The sequence below is a fragment of the Antedon mediterranea genome, chromosome 1 (assembly GCF_964355755.1).
Source record: "Antedon mediterranea chromosome 1, ecAntMedi1.1, whole genome shotgun sequence".
Taxonomy (NCBI): domain Eukaryota; kingdom Metazoa; phylum Echinodermata; class Crinoidea; order Comatulida; family Antedonidae; genus Antedon; species Antedon mediterranea.
Window position 1 is genome coordinate 14,484,174 of NC_092670.1, and position 16,430 is coordinate 14,500,603.

The following is a 16,430-nucleotide window of genomic DNA, read 5'->3' on the forward strand; positions in this document are numbered from 1 at the left end:
CTGTCCATACACACAACCTACAGGCTACAGTATTTCTTTGTGTGGCATTTGTGTGAGTGCCTGTAACAGCGTGTTAAATCAAATTTATCATCTGTATAATTTTCTTCTGCAGCAAAATGTTTCGCATTTTGGTGTGATATATACTTTAGAATATTAATGATAGTCCTCTTTCATAGCAATATTCCTCCGCATTTCCCCACAGTACTCGAAGAACTGACTCATAACCAACCGTCACTTTTTTATAATGATCTTGCGGTTAGTCGAATGACATCTGATAACCCCTGTGTATTGTCCGCGTTCCATACACAAACAAATCATTATTTCTGAACTGCTAATTACTGAAATGGAATAATTCATGCTAGCACATGCCCATCTTTCAACAAGGGAGCTAGATTATTTAACAACATTCTAATGTTCCCTCCGAATAAACATTTTTTTCCATAAATCTTTTTTTTATTTCCTCCTCCATATCCAATATGGATTTTTAAAAGTACATTTTAAAACACGTTTGTGGTTTGCAGCGCTGGTCACTAATTATAAACATCTAGATGAAATTGGTTTCTAATTGGAGGGATAGCTAAATAATTAATACTAAATGTAAACATTATAATGATATACTGTTCTAATGAAATGTTCCATACACTGACCTACTTTTGATGCCTTTGGCCACAGGACAACGGAATTATCAACCCCCTCCCCCTGGAGAGAAATGAGAGGAAAATTTGTGAATCTGAATACATCGTATCAAAATCTAATTTATATTGATTAATATTTTATTTATCTAATTTGTTTTGTTTCTTTATTTCCATTCACAAAAAAATAAACATACATAAATAATCATTACAAAACAAAAGAATAGAAAGAGGGAATCTCTGAAGCACAGCTTATTATAAGTATAGAAACCCCCTAATAATAATATGATTTATTGTGCAACACGAATTACAGAAGATGTAAAGGATGCAGTTATATAATGAGGCCTACCAGATAACAGCTTGTCAGTATATGACGGAAACAATCCGTGCAAGGACAGCAATAATCTTTTGGGCACCGCAAGGTTCTGTAGAAACTATCGACTAGAATCGATTTCCGATTTCATCTTATTTTTATCGAAATAGTAGACAAAAATGTTTGTTTGTTCCACGAAGGAAATGTTGATACAGGGAGAAATAGTTTTGTACTGTTTACTTTAATTGAACTTACTGCATAACCGGTCTACATATCCGTTTCTGTTCTATTTCATCCATGTGTGGGTATAATTGAATGATTCTAGGCGTCTAATATTGATCAATACACATACAGTAAAATTAAAAAACTCACGGCTGGAAGTGGATGATCCATCAGTGTACGTTTGGGATTACCGCTTCACAAGTTTAATACAACTTTCACTCTCCATTAAATTTGTTAATGGCGTCGCGAAACTTACACAATAAAGATGATGGCCAAGGGCGACTTGCTGCTGATGATGTCAGGCCTAGCTCTAGCCACATAAATCAATCAAATTGGAAATTAAGCAGTGAATATGGGTTAATTATTACATCAGTGGACTGATGTATCAAGAGGAAATTAAGGAGTACACGCCCTTAGCTAGGCCTACATATCTGGCTATTTTATTTGTAATTAAATTACATCATTTAGGAAAACGTAAACAACTTAGTTAAACATCACAATTGTATTTTAGTGATTTTATGTTGTGTGTGTTTAATAACAAGAAGGCGCGGAGCTTTTGAACCTAAAGAAACAGTGCGTTTGATCACAAATGAAATCTGCTAAAAAATTGAGAATATTTAAAATTACATATCAATCGATTCTCTGCACTATATTTCCACTTATGTCACGATCTGTCGAGTATTATCAATGGAAACTCTAAATAAGTTTCAATGTATCTTGCCTGTATTATGTTATGTTATGATAGAGACGTCATGTGACATATATTACAAATGTGCCTATGAATAATGGATGATGTACCAAGAATCGACTATACTATAGTCAGTAAGGCTTTTTGGCTGACTGGTTGAAGTTCTCAGCATAGGTTTGAAAGATCTCCTTTTGTTTTTTCCTCCCTGTTTCTGAGCTCCGTCATCAATCCAACTTTCATGACAGATTAAGCATCTTGAAACATATGATGCCAGATAACGTGAGAGGCTAATAGGTTAGGTTCAAACAATTCTCTTGGTACAGAAACTATTCGGTAGTCACCATTAGCGAATCTTATCCGTGGATATTTTCACCTCTTCAAATATTTCCTTGTTAATTCCTCCTTTGCTTCATCCCATTACTCAATCGTAAAACTTGTGTGGTTTAGCAATTATAATTCCCAATACATTCTACATATTGATTGAATTATTACTCATAAATCTTACCGGTACATCAATCGGATTATTATTAACTGAATAAACTGAAAGCTAGAATCTGAATTTCTTTTGGAAAATCGAATTTAATAATTTTATTAAATGAGCTGTGGTCATTAACACCTTCTTCTTCTTCCTTTCATCACGTTCCTATTAATGACCCGCCCTGATTATCGAGGAAATAAATACAATAATCAATCAAAAAACAATCAATTGAATAAAATAATTGAATGCTTTATCGATTAATGCCATGTCATTGTCAATAAATATATAAAGTTATGCTTTGTTTTCTTCTTCTTGCTGTTGTTGTATTTAGTGTATTAGGCATAGGCCTATAGACCTATTTATCAGCTTGACCCTCGGTATTATAATCAGCAAAATGTGTATAAAATCCTCCTGCATCTCTTTATATTTTTCAGGTTTTGTTATCAATAGATTTTAATGTTTTTTTTTTTTTTGTATTATTTTGCTTTGTGTTTTTTTTTAATTAGATAGGCCTACCTTACTCATAAATGTATTTTTTAAGAAATTAAAAATCAAAATCAAAGCTGAAATTGAATTGTCCCTCGTTGGTAGCTGGCGTCAAACAATGTTCAAATTTCCTCCAACTTCAGTGGTGAATCCAGGATTTTAAATCATCGGGCCGGGCATCGGGCTCATTGTTTTTTTTCCTGGGGATTCTCCCATTCCTGGACTCTTTGCAAAATGGAAAAGGACTATAGTCTAGCATCCCCTTGTTTTTCCATTTACCTGTCTGGCTTCTCAGCAGACTATCAATAACGACCGCGTCACTCATTATATCTACATTAATATAGTTCTGCTGCTGCTGTAAACCGTAAGTGCTAATAATATTGATTTTATCTTTATGTGAATAATACGTTCCGAGTGTAATGCACTTGGTTGACATTAAATTTAGCATGCAAGGTGATATTTTACGTTTTCTGACTTCAACTGAATAAAATGGGGTTAGGGATTTCGAACCCTCAATATATATTGCAGGGATTTGAAATAGTGGATTCGTGTGGTCGAAGTAACACAACAACCCATGGAAGCTAAGCATTTATACACGATTAATTGGGTCTGCTGAATGCATTTTGTGCTTTTTAACGATTTGTTGTCAGTGTGTGTAAAGTTTAGGCCTACCTCGCTAAAAGATTCGAAATGTAAATCCAATTGTGCTTTGTAAAATTAGAAGAATCGATAGCTTCCAAAAAGGCGCGGCGCTTTCTCAACATGAAATTTGTCCTCCAAATTTGGTGTAAAATGTTTACGGTACGTTTCTAAAATCATACTTCTCTGTAAACATTACTAGTCATTTAATTAAATAAACGTTTTGTAATTTAAATCTTTCATGGAATGTCCTCAATTCATGATTATATTCGATTTACGTTTGACTTTATTTCGTTCAGTAGTAATTGTCACGAATTACGTAATTGGAGATTCTATTATTTGATTTAAAATCTAGGCCTCACTCATCACTCGGTCTCTCTAGACTGAAATCCGACTTGATAGGCTGTTCACCTTCAGTTTGGATCGACCTTAAAGTTCAAACAAACAAATGTTCATTGTACTAGAAAATTAATTGATCTCTTTCCAGTAATTCTTGCCAGAATGTATTTCCGATTTGTGTTTGGAACGTTTTCGCAATCAATTCAGCACATAGTTGAAGGCCAATTTGCGTTTTAAAATGTCGCCGAGAGAAACCTTCGGACGACAGGCCTACAAATCATTCCTAAATGTTGTATGTTGTTTTAAGGGCGTGATAGGCCTATGACGACTTTAACGACATTAATGCCAAACACCAACCTTTTGGTGGGTTGATAGTATTTCTAGTATCATAGTTCTATTTTATTAAGCAGGAAGAGAAAATGCAATAATGAACCACCGCGCGTCCAGAATATGATGATGCACGTCCGTTTTAGAAGAAACGTTAAGCCGCTGTCCGACATAGGCTAAAAATCACCGACAAATTCCATCCCATAATATATTTATTGGGATAATTCAAGCCCACGGTAATACATTTTACAATACAAGACGGTTTGTTAAAAATTAATTCGATAGGCCTAAACACAAAAATGTTTCCCTTCACTTCTTTATACCTACGTATTTAGGCTAAAAATATAACATCACTGTTAATTAATTGCATCCGATGAGCCATCGGTATTATTCAAGCTCATGTTCACAAGTTTATTTCAGAATAAAATCGAAATATTTAAAAAAAAAGAAACAAAAACTACAAAAAGTGAGATGTGTTGCGTTTAGTACCGTATTTCACTAAATCAATACATTATAGATTCATTACCCTATACGTTCAATTTCAATTTAAAAATTCATGTCGGTGCGTAGACCTACAGCATTCAGTACCCCTCAGTCAGAGCGCGATGGTGAACACGGCGGCCACAGGGCCTCACTATCTTGACTGTATACTGCATCTAATAAGTGACCTGGATTTATACTTCTAAATGACAGAACAACTGATGTACTTGTATTCAAAACCACAAGTATGGCACAGATAAATTGACTTTTGGGTTTTCATTTCATTCGTTTTTCTTTTTTTGAAATATGAAACTTGACAATAAAATAGGGTCTTTGAGCATTGCCGCGTAATACTATGAACACGATACCACTTCAAAATGAATTCGGCAATAAAGTAGTATACACAGCGGTATTGTTAGTTCTACAATAGCTAATTCATTCGTGACCAAAGCTGTCATAAACCACACAACAAGTTAGCTTGTCGATAACATATCCTGTTATCAAGTATATAATATACCAGTTACTTATTAAATATGTGGGTATTGACAAGATATATAAAAAATTCAACTGATGATAAGATAGTTTATTGGCAGATGTCTTGATAACGGAAGTACTAAGCCACATTTATAATAGACCTGGGTAATTGGTGATGAATATGAGCCGAATGCACTAGATTATGTACTTATCTAGATGTCTGCAGTATCATAGGACAATTTCGTGATACAGCATCACATGTGTTTTACATGTATCTACAGTAGTAGCCTAATACTTAATCTAAACTTGCATGAATAAGGCATGACATGTGATCACATGAGATGCTGCATTGCGGAATTTTCCAATGACATAGGCCTACTTGGCAAATATTGTCTTCTCGCCTAAAATAGATTGTACTATTTTAATTGTAAATATTATTTATTGCCTTCTGACAAGTGGACCAGTAGATGATGATTTAAATAAAAAGATTGTAATTATTGATTTGATGCTGAAAAGATGTCATAATGATAAAGCGTCAACGCGATAAATTCTATGGTGAATTAAAGGCATTTAATATTAGTACTGGACCTCTGTTGTCATGGTTATAGCATGGTTGAAGGTTGCAATGGAGGTGGATACATCATAAACCACCAGAATCCGGAAGACAGCGCATCCGGCGTGACACGTGACCAATTAAATCGACAAAAGTAATTGTTCCTCGATTTTGAACATGGAGCGGGTCATAGAGGAAGAAATGAGTTTGAATAAACGAATTATTTTTACATATTAATATTCTAATTTTGAAAAAAGAAAAAAAACAGAGTTAATTATAATATAGGTCTACGTAGTCAGGTCTCCCAACCGGACTCTCTGCAAACCGGAAACTTTCTCAAATAACCAAACTTGTTTTAAAACATTTCCCGGATTCTTTTTTTACCATTAAAAATACCATACCATACCAGACATAGTAGGCTAGTCCAAGGCTAGGTATTGGAAGAGTTGACCATGTACAGTATATCCTTATTGATTGTTTTACGTACACCTACGCTCAGAACTGGATATTTAAACAATTTATTCCATTCACACGGTATAAATAACCTCTAATGTGGGTAATTTATTTAACAATAATATACAACAGCATATCTAATACGATACACTAATAAACACAGACTTGCTGTGTTAAAATATAACAATTAGAACAATGGGTACAATACGGCGTTAGGTACTCATTGTCAAAGGGGTCTTACAAGCCACTATCATTATTAATAATGTGGGTTGTTCTTTTTCTTTAAAGAATTTATGATATGGCAGTGATTGCTGGAAGGTTTATCTTTGTAATTGTGGTTTAGAATAAAAACACACTTAAGCCTTTTTAAGTTTTATTAGCGAAAATAGACAGTTTATGGTATTACTATTAGTCGAGTCTTCCATTTATGAACAGGTGTATTCTACATATACGCTGTGCTGGTGTCGGAATCGTGTCCTGTGCTTGTTCACTCGCTTACTAAAGCTTGGTTCTTCCCACTTGGACGCCACAAATACGACACATGACGCAACGCAAGAACGTAAAAACATTTGACCAATCACGGCCCGAATAGATTATCCGAAATTTCACTTATTTTATTGGTCAACTAATTCTCGTTCCCCGCGTAAATTCATTGCGTCGCATATTATATTAGTCGGCGGAGGAAAAGTTCATCATTAAAAACAAATCAGTAAACCGTGAGGTCTTAGGGTTAAGGCCAATTTACACAGACGAGCGGTAACGCCTAGCTTGTCCCATGTAGAATGTATATCTATCCTGAGCAGAAACCGCCCGTGTCTGCGTTTCGTGTCTGCGTTGTAAATAGTCATATTTTTATTACCGTTACCGCTCGTCTGTGTAAATGGCCTTTAGGCCTATACTTGACGTGTTTCAGAAAGATTCAGATACAATACATCACTGTAGGCTTATATCCAACAAACTGAACAAAATTATTCTACTGCAGTTACTTCTTATTTACTCTTTACCCTGCAATTATTTATGAAGCTTTTATTGGGTAGGCCCAATCATACGCACTATTTATTGTAGTGACTGCATCATAAATGTTACATTGAAATAAACTAAAACCACACATTATTGCAGTAAAAATGTTTTAGTTTCTGCAGTAACTGCAGTAGAGTAATTGTTATATCCAATGTGTGTACATTGTGCATATTTCTCTATGGCTCCATACAGTAAACAGTAACTTCCGATTTGGTACATTTTATATCCCCTTGATAAGATAAATCAAACATTGATATCTATTATCATATAAAGTATATTAGCTGTGATAGAAACAGTTGTTTATAATAAAGATACGATTTGTTTAAGTAACAAACACTGTAATTACTTGTTTCATTTCACTTTCCTTCCTATCACAATATCATATAGCTCGTTTATAAAACAAACTATGGACTTTGTCTCAGACAAGAGGAATCACAGAATTTCGTTTTTATTGTCTGTCTGGCATTGCCATTCTTGCTTATGATGAATCAAGATCTAAATGTTAATTCGTGACTCATTTAAGTACCGTAACATAAAACACTGTCAACACATGTTCACACACCCACACACACATTCATAATTATGATACATTGGTAGGCCTACATGTTTTTTAACAGATAGTAGACCCTATATAGTTGAGTTGGAGAAATACATTTTCAAATATTATGTAGTGTTTTCCACTAGAGGACATACATGCCTAATAAACGTCTGTTTCCACTACTCGATTTTTTTCGCGTGAACAGTCATGCGTTCTTTTGGTTGCACCATGGACCTATTATAGGTCTCCATGGTTGCACATGGTTTAACGCCGCAAAAAATAGATGAAAACATGAACATACATTTATTTGCATACACCGTTCAAGCGTCGCGACGAATTATATTCACGCAGATAGACCCAAATGCTCTCAATAATCAAATACTCTCAATAATCAAATAAAAATATAATGAATTCGATATGTCTGTTTTTAAATAAACACAATTCATTTCAATACATAGCCTCTTCATCCATATTATTATGATTTTGAAAAAATGAACATATCTATTTGCATACACGGACGCTTTAAGCTTGGTTATCACTAGGACACAACGCAATGAAGTCACGGGAAACGCAAGTAATCTGACCAATCACGACCCGTTCAATGACGATCCATTGTGTGGCGATTGGTCTGATTACATGAGTTCCATACTACTGGGGTCACCAAATGGCCCATGTTTCTATGTGGTCAAAATGAATTCGATTGTTCCTAAGTCGGTTTTCAAATGCACACAATTTATTTCAATACATAACCCTGTTTAAAGTTCCTCAAGTCATCCATATGATCGTATTTCCTTTAAAAGGAACATTGATTTGTTCAGCACCATTGAGCTAATGGTTTAAATTATAAAACAGACACAAATTAACACAAGAACTGTGATAATGTTTTGTGTTGGCTTCTATCATATGAACAAAATAATTCTTTGCATTTAATAAATTAATACAATTATTATGATATTCTTAGTAATAAAGCTTATAATGTATTGTTACATTTTGTTTGTTTAAAAACTGATTTGATAAACACTGTATTATTATGATGAATTATAATAAACCCGAGTAATTTTAAAACGTTTTAATCATCCTGTGTATTGCATTGTCTGCCTCATAAACCTTTACATTAAACAAACTAAAATCATACGTTATTTCAGTAAACAAAATGTAATTACTGCAGTACATGCATTAGAATAATTAGTGCAATTGTTTTGTGTATTTAGCATTTTAGTTTAAAACAAATTTTAACAAATTACTCATTTAATGATTTACACAATTTAATAACACACACTCAACGGATGCTTGTCAATTTATTGCCAAGCCACAAAACATTAACAATACTCTGTACATACAAAAGTAATCATTTCTTCAAACGTAAACACACACACACATCACAGTTTAATATTTCATCATCTCAAAGAGCAAATTTTTAAATATTCATGTACTGTACCGGTATTGTAGTGAAATTGATATAAATACTAAAGAAAATGTAAATATTACATAAAACTCCTTATCGTAATCTGAAACAGACCGATTTCACCGTCGCTGTGGAACCGGCGGTGGAGGCATGAGTCCGTGGTCACCTGAAAGTCCGCTAGGTCCGGGTCTTGACATTGGTTGCGTTGTTTGTTTTATGTGTGGTCTTAAGGCTTCGTGTTCAAGAAAATGTAATAAGTACGCCTGCGTGAGTGGTTCACAAATTGTTTGGCAAACATCTAAGTATAGAAATTACTAAAGATTAAAAACTTGAATGTCAATGTACGGAGTAGAGCCAATTTCCTTTACTTATGGAATTTGCCTTTTATATGTCAATCATGAAACATGTCTATAGCTGATTCACTGTACTGTATCTACACATATGGTCTTTAATCTGTAATACAGTGTCACATGTGCTGCCTGTATTATGGTACGGTTAGGTTAAAGGCCAGATATAAACATCACATGTGACCTGTATTACAGAATTTGCCTATTATACTGGATAAATTATGCATAGCGTTAGCGAGTATCAGTTTGTAAACTTGTATTGATACAGAGCCATATATCTAAAAATTTAGTCCAATTGAAAAATAGTTTGAGAACATTGTCATATAAAAACATTACTTTAAATATAATATTAGAATATTTAAACAAAACGTTAAAAATTTGAAAAGTGAACTAAGAAGCATACACACAAAAGAAAGTAAATCACAATTATCAAAATACTACATCTTAATCCTCCTTTTGTCATGCTCAATGTAATGTCAAAGTTCATTTAATGTCAAAGTTCATTTATTTATGCTTACTCATTGCTGTCTTGTATGCATTAGGAAAGCTTTTATCTGTCCTTTCTCTCATAAATACCCATTTATTATTTTCAAATGTACACTCAATTATTTTGTTGTCATACTTCTTCAAATCTTTAGTTACCTGTCAAAAAGGAAATTAAACAAAGGTGTCATTGTTGAACATGTCACAGTACAGTAATATTGAATGGCCCACCTGAATAATAGGAGTAAGTCAGAAAACCATTCTTCATGTGCTCAGAACATTAGCATAACCAGAGCTTAAGGGGCCCCAATGCAACTACCATTGGGGCACCTAAACCACTGGCCTTTTCCCTCCTTTGTTAACACCAATGACCCTGAAACATAAGTCTGTCTACAGAATGACAGCCGCAACAAGCAAAAACAAAATATTTACAATTTCTATGGCATTTTTTTAATAAAATTAATTATAGCAAGTTGAGAACTCCGAGTAAAATATTGTGACAGTTCAACAATTGTCTCACCTTAATTTCAGCGAATGGTGGACGATAATGTCCAACGTGTAGAAACCCTTTAGTTTCCGGAAGCATCCTAAAAATACATAAAAATTAGTGCATATTTGTTGCCAATACATTAGCAATGGGGATTGATGGATCCAAGGGAGGCCTGGCCCATTTCCAATCCGCATTTTAAAATACAATGATGCAAAAGATAACGTTATGTATTGATTTCAGCAGTTCATTTTAGAATTTTAGGCCCTCCAGATTTTTTTTTAAAAGATAACTTACCCTGGACTTGTTACCCGTTGTATTTTTAACTTAAAATCAACAGAGTTCATGTCTGGTGGTTTCCACTTTAAAACTCTATCATTTCGACCAGGTGAATATTTCTACAAAAAAGGGTCAATAAGAAAATGAATTAAGACAAAATAACAAAAATAGCTCAAATGTGAAAAAATTGTTGATAATTGGGTTGGATGATGTACAAATTAGCCATTTCTACTATAGTACAGTAGTGTATGTACTGCTCCAGTAGCTTAAATAGAGGGCGGTAGATATGTTATTATTGTAGACATACTTACATCTTTAAATGGCTGGAAAATAAGCCCATCAGTTTCATGACCTAAAGTACTTGCTTGTGAAAAATTATCTCCTTCTAAAATCTAAACAAATATAGAAGTTGACAACAGAACGTTATAATTATAATGTGAATACTAGTGACAGGATACAGTACTCAAAAGGCAGACATTTTGATTTCATACCCATTCATTCCACTGGGCTATGACTTTAAAAGGTTTTACTGTAACAAGGGGTTATAGGTGGGAAGGCATTCATCATGAGCTAGGCCTATTACTATCATTTCCACTTCTAGGCTCTAGTTCAAAACGGGCACTTCAGCTGTAGTAGATCATATTAAGTTGCCCTTACCTTTCTAGCCCCTACCAGATCCCAAAATGGCTTAGCCCTAATACTGAATGGTTCGTTTGTGCGATCTATTTGTCCACTTTCAATGTGCTGCTTCCGGACTTGAATTATTTCTTTATCGATGCATAGTAACCTTCGACCAAAGTCACAATCACCCACTGGCTGACCCTGTAGAAATTGTTAAAGGTTTTTTCAAAATTGGAATCAAATATTAAAACTTTAAGTTTATTATGTAGAATACAAGCAAATTATCAAAATATGCACAATTTTGAAATAAAATTGCATCCATTTATTGCTGTAAGAATAAAAGGGCATTCACACCTGTTCCGTTTCACAGAACGAAGAACGGCACCGTTTTGTAAGAAAATCGAAAAGCGTTAAAACAATAGCAGCGTTTACACCAAATCCGTTCCGTGAAAAATGAACGGCCGGTGAAAAACAACGGAACGGACAGATCGCTCATAATTTTATAGAAACGGTGCCGTCTTCCGTTCCGCGAACCGGAACAGGTGTGAATGCCCCTTTAGTGATAGGATTTGAACCTGTGACCTTTCATATAAAGGGTAGGTAACATATGATAGACCACAAAGCCATATTTTACTTTTAACAAAATACAACCTTTATAAATGAAAATTCTTACCTCAAATTTAATAACATCATAAATTAAATATCTAGGCGTTGATACACCTGCTACAGTATCTATTATCATCTCCTAGAATAAAAAAAGAGATTAAAATTACAAGCATCATTTATTACATTCAATGAATAACTTAGTAATTGATTTAGCTTTTTGCTTATTTTATTTTGCATCTCTACTGAGTTCCAGCCACTGATAGCCACAGCATTGTATTTTTTTTCAGTAATTTTCCTTTGACTTTATATCATATATGTATTTAAAGATACAGAAATTGTATGAAATCGTTTGTTGAAGATTAATAGGTGTTCTACTGTATACTAATCATTATTTACTACTTTATAGCCAAAAATAATACCCCATCTAGTAATGTGTTACTAATATGGCCATCTTCTTTCCTCTTTGGAAACGTCAGTTGAGGCAGAGTAAACACGGTGTTGTCACGATCAAACATATATACACGTTCTTTGCCATCAATTAGCATCATATACCTAGAAACAAGAATAAGTTTTCTAACTAATCTAACTCATTTCAACTAAACGAAATAACAAACTTGATAAAGTGTCATCTAAAATAACTTTGTACATTCAAAATGTAATTAAAAATGTATTTATTTTACCTAACACCATCAGCCTTCCAACTAACTTTATATAAATTTTCTTGTAAAAATTTCAGATTTTTCATGTCCATCGACACCGGCTGACTTCCTGGAAACTCCTGACTAAAAGATGAAAATCAAATGTTTAAAAGTATTTAGTGAGCGAGGAAAAAACAAATTGAAAAAGAATTACAGAGCTGCCTTCAAACCCAGGTAGGTCGTAGGTCGATTTATTTTTACTAAACTGGGTCAATTTGCAATATAATTGTATAATTCAGTTTTTGTTTGTTGGTTTGTTTTATAAGTTACAATAAAATGGCAGATTCAGAAGAGACATAATATGAATCTTATTAAAAAACCGATCTCCCTTAATTAGATTGCTATGGTTTTGAAGGGCAGCATACATGTAAACTCACCGACGCCAACCACACATGTGGTTTATTTTTGTTCTCAGCCTATTTACTACAACATAATCAGTGACTATACTGACACCAACAACATCACCATCCATAAACTTTAATGAAAGAAAAGAAGCAATATAACGTAAATTAATTAATAGATAATGAGCGTTTTATCATAGTAAATCCCCTACATAGACGAGCGGTAACGATAAGCAGAAAACCGCGTAGCTTGTCCCACATAAAATCTGTTATCCTCAGCGGAAACCACCTTTCCACTCCGTGTGTGTAAATGGACACAAGAAATAACATCTATATTTTTATTACCGTTACCGCTAGTTGGTGTAAATTGGTGTTTAAGGGGACATCTTTTGGGCTCAACAGAGTGTCTCCTGAATTAATTGGCAATTTGCCTAAATTGAGAATTATTATTAGTCTGTTTAAGTATTCAGTGAAAATCTACTGTATTTTTTATAAAGTTTCCAGGCTTCAAGGGTTACTTTGTGTCAAGCAGTATGAATGTTCAAAATCTAAAGCTCTGTCTACACTATCAAACTTTATGTGACAAAACAATATGATGTGCCCATGTATGGACATGATGATGTCATATCACTACCATTTGGGCACATCACACTTTTTGTGTCAAACTAATTTGATAGTGTAGACAGTCTACAGTGAGGGGCTAGTAACAATAGAGTGTGCCTCAATATATGTAGGTACAGTAGGTGCAGCAGGACAATCAAACTTGAGAAGGTTTTTTTTACCTGTTTTGGTCCAGCATCCAGTCTGGCTCTCTTATGAGGCCTCTCATCACTATTATTGGATTCATCATCATCCCCAGCATTACCCTCTATAAATAGACAAACATAATATAAGTTAATGTGTTTATTTATAAAGGTTTTAATGATTATGTTTTTTATCTTACAACATTTGGTTATCTCAATTGTTCATTGTATATATTCCAATGTAGACCAACAAAAATGCTTCTGTGTGACAAATGCAGAGGTGATTGTATTAATGAACGAACCTAAGCACCAACTAGGAAGAGGAGGAGCTGGTGGTGCATCCTCTTTTTCACCATAACGTTCAAACAACTCTACAATATAATGCCCTTTGTATATGCCAGGTGGCCTTATATTAGCAAAAACACCAACTGCAGCATCAATACTGAAACAAAATCAAAAATATGATTCATTCTCCAAATTACCATTTTTAACTTTAACATATTATGTTAAATCTTAGATTTTCTAAAGAGCAAAGCAATCTACTGTAACAACAGGACACTGAGCTCGCCTTGCCAAGATAGGAACAGTCCTTTGATCTTATGTCTGGCTGCGATAAATACCAACAGTAGTAAACTATGTACATATTATCCGCGACGTGCGATGCCTGTTAAGGGGACTGAGCATGTCACAGCCACAGAGCTCAGCATCCGGTTTCCTTGGTTAAAAGTACCTCTGAGGTGCAGGTGTACATTATCATTGCTTGAGGATAAACCATGCATGCATGTTTACATTATATTACATGATAAAAGCATTACCTCCAATCCATCATTTCTACTAAATATGCCGAGATAAGAAAACCACTGCGGTTAAAACCATGAGTGCAATGAACACCAATTAACTCATCTGGGTTTTTACTAACAAAGCTTGAACAGAGTTGAATGAATGCATTAGTTTGATCTAAGTTTGGTGCTTCTCCATGCCTGAAAAAAAAAAAAAAAATATTACCAGGAGTTGATCCTGGATTTTTGTAAACATAATATATTGGCGTCATAAATAGATATCATAGTCATATTAGCTGCAACTGATTATCTATTTTAAAATTAAGAATCTGGTTAGACAACTACTGGCTAACAAGTGATTGGAAAGTACCTCTGGGCTGAACATACATATTTTATTATTATTTACAAGAGTATGTTTTGAGGTGCAGGTGTACATTATCATTGCTTGAGGATAAACCATGCATGCATGTTTACATTATATTACATGATAAAAGCATTATCTCCAATCCAGAGAAGTCTATTTTACAAAAGTAGGTAAAACCTGCGAGGCAAGGTGCAACATATTATAAATTAATTGTAAACAAAGCTACATTTGGCAATTCTCCACAAAAATAAATAAATAAAAGTATACCCTCTGCACTGGAGTTTAACATGTTTAACATCTTTATCTTCAAATTCCTGTTTGTCGTAGAATCTTGTAGTGTTAGTCAAATCAATCACAATTCCCATCTTTATCTTCATGCTACTCAGGTATGTAAAAAGCATTGATGGTTGAAATCGGTTTTCTTCGGGTACTTGACTATCATAACGACTGCTTAATGGCGTTTTAAAAACCAGAAATTTTCCTAAAATAAAACATAAATATTTTGCTGATAGTTACTAATAGTACTAATAATACTTAGGCTAGGATGGTTGTAATTTAAAAGAATTAATATAGGCCTATCTGCTCAGTGGCAGTATACTAGACGCCTTGTTGTTTTACAGCTAGCTATATTATCCGGATTCCCTATTATCCTACTACCTAGGCTAGGCCCAGTATTGCAGCTAGGCTAGCCATTTCAACTCACCTGCCACACTGACTTCACTACTGCTGAGCAAAGGGGCTGCCTACTCTCTCTACAACAAGCCTAGGCAGCAGGCTAGCTTAGTAGCTAGGCTTACCTTAGTCTATTTATAGACTATATGACTAGGCCTAGACATACAATTTCAAGCTAAATCAATGACAAACCTGCAATAACCTGTCCTCCCTTTCGGGGACAGTGTAGCCACCTGTCGGGTACGGCCATTATGTTGTTTAAACTAATGAAAAAAACACTTTTGAATTTTGAAAAAACATCGCGTATCGACAAAAACGTACTTTTTGTATTGACATAAATTGGAAGTGTAACCTTTAACCTTACACTACGAGGACCCAGAAGTACATTTTATAACTGGTAGCCTCTACATGTTTTTTTCTTAGTCAAAAGTAATTTATTCTGGGCCTTTGTAAATATTATTTACATGTGTTTTTTTAAAGAAAAAACCGCTCGCGGGAGGTTTTTTGAAGTTATTGGTTATCCGCACTTGGCGGATAACCCCTTGTTATTGTCACGATCTTTTTTTTTTTTTTTGGTTATCCGCACTTTGGCGGATAACCTCTTGTTATTGTCAGGATCTTTTTTTTTTTTTTTGGTTATCCGCACTTGGCGGATAACCCCTTGTTATTGTCACGATCTTTTTTTTTTTTTTTTTTGGTTATCCGCACTTGGCGGATAACCCCTTGTTATTGTCAGGATCTTTTTTTTTTGGTTATCCGCACTTGGCGGATAACCCCTTGTTATTGTCAGGATCTTTTTTTTTGGTTATCCGCACTTGGCGGATAACCCCTTGTTATTGTCAGGATCTTTTTTTTTTTTTTTTGGTTATCCGCACTTGGCGGATAACCCCTTGTTATTGTCAGGATCTTTTTTTGGTTATCCGCACTTGGCGGATAACCCCTTGTTATTGTCAGGATCTTTTT

At 34.3% G+C, this 16,430-nt stretch overlaps 1 protein-coding gene across 2 annotated transcripts; it reads right to left on the reverse strand.

The window, feature by feature from the left end:
- Window positions 1-7,264: 7,264 nt before the first annotated feature.
- Window positions 7,265-15,788, reverse strand: LOC140057714 (mRNA-capping enzyme-like). Of its 2 annotated transcripts, none has more exons than XM_072103434.1 (15): window positions 15,660-15,788; window positions 15,063-15,276; window positions 14,468-14,632; window positions 13,955-14,094; window positions 13,692-13,777; window positions 12,946-13,043; window positions 12,551-12,652; window positions 12,290-12,422; window positions 11,938-12,009; window positions 11,301-11,465; window positions 10,955-11,035; window positions 10,662-10,762; window positions 10,398-10,464; window positions 9,913-10,036; window positions 7,265-9,345 (listed from the first exon to the last, which is right to left on the reverse strand). In XM_072103434.1, the coding sequence occupies exons 1-15, from the start codon at window positions 15,715-15,717 to the stop codon at window positions 9,167-9,169; spliced, it is 1,785 nt and encodes a 594-aa protein (XP_071959535.1). In that variant the 5' UTR covers window positions 15,718-15,788; the 3' UTR covers window positions 7,265-9,166. The 2 variants fall into 2 exon arrangements, with proteins under 2 accessions (XP_071959535.1, XP_071959543.1); XM_072103442.1 differs by lacking the exon at window positions 15,660-15,788 and adding an exon at window positions 15,499-15,633.
- Window positions 15,789-16,430: the final 642 nt, after the last annotated feature.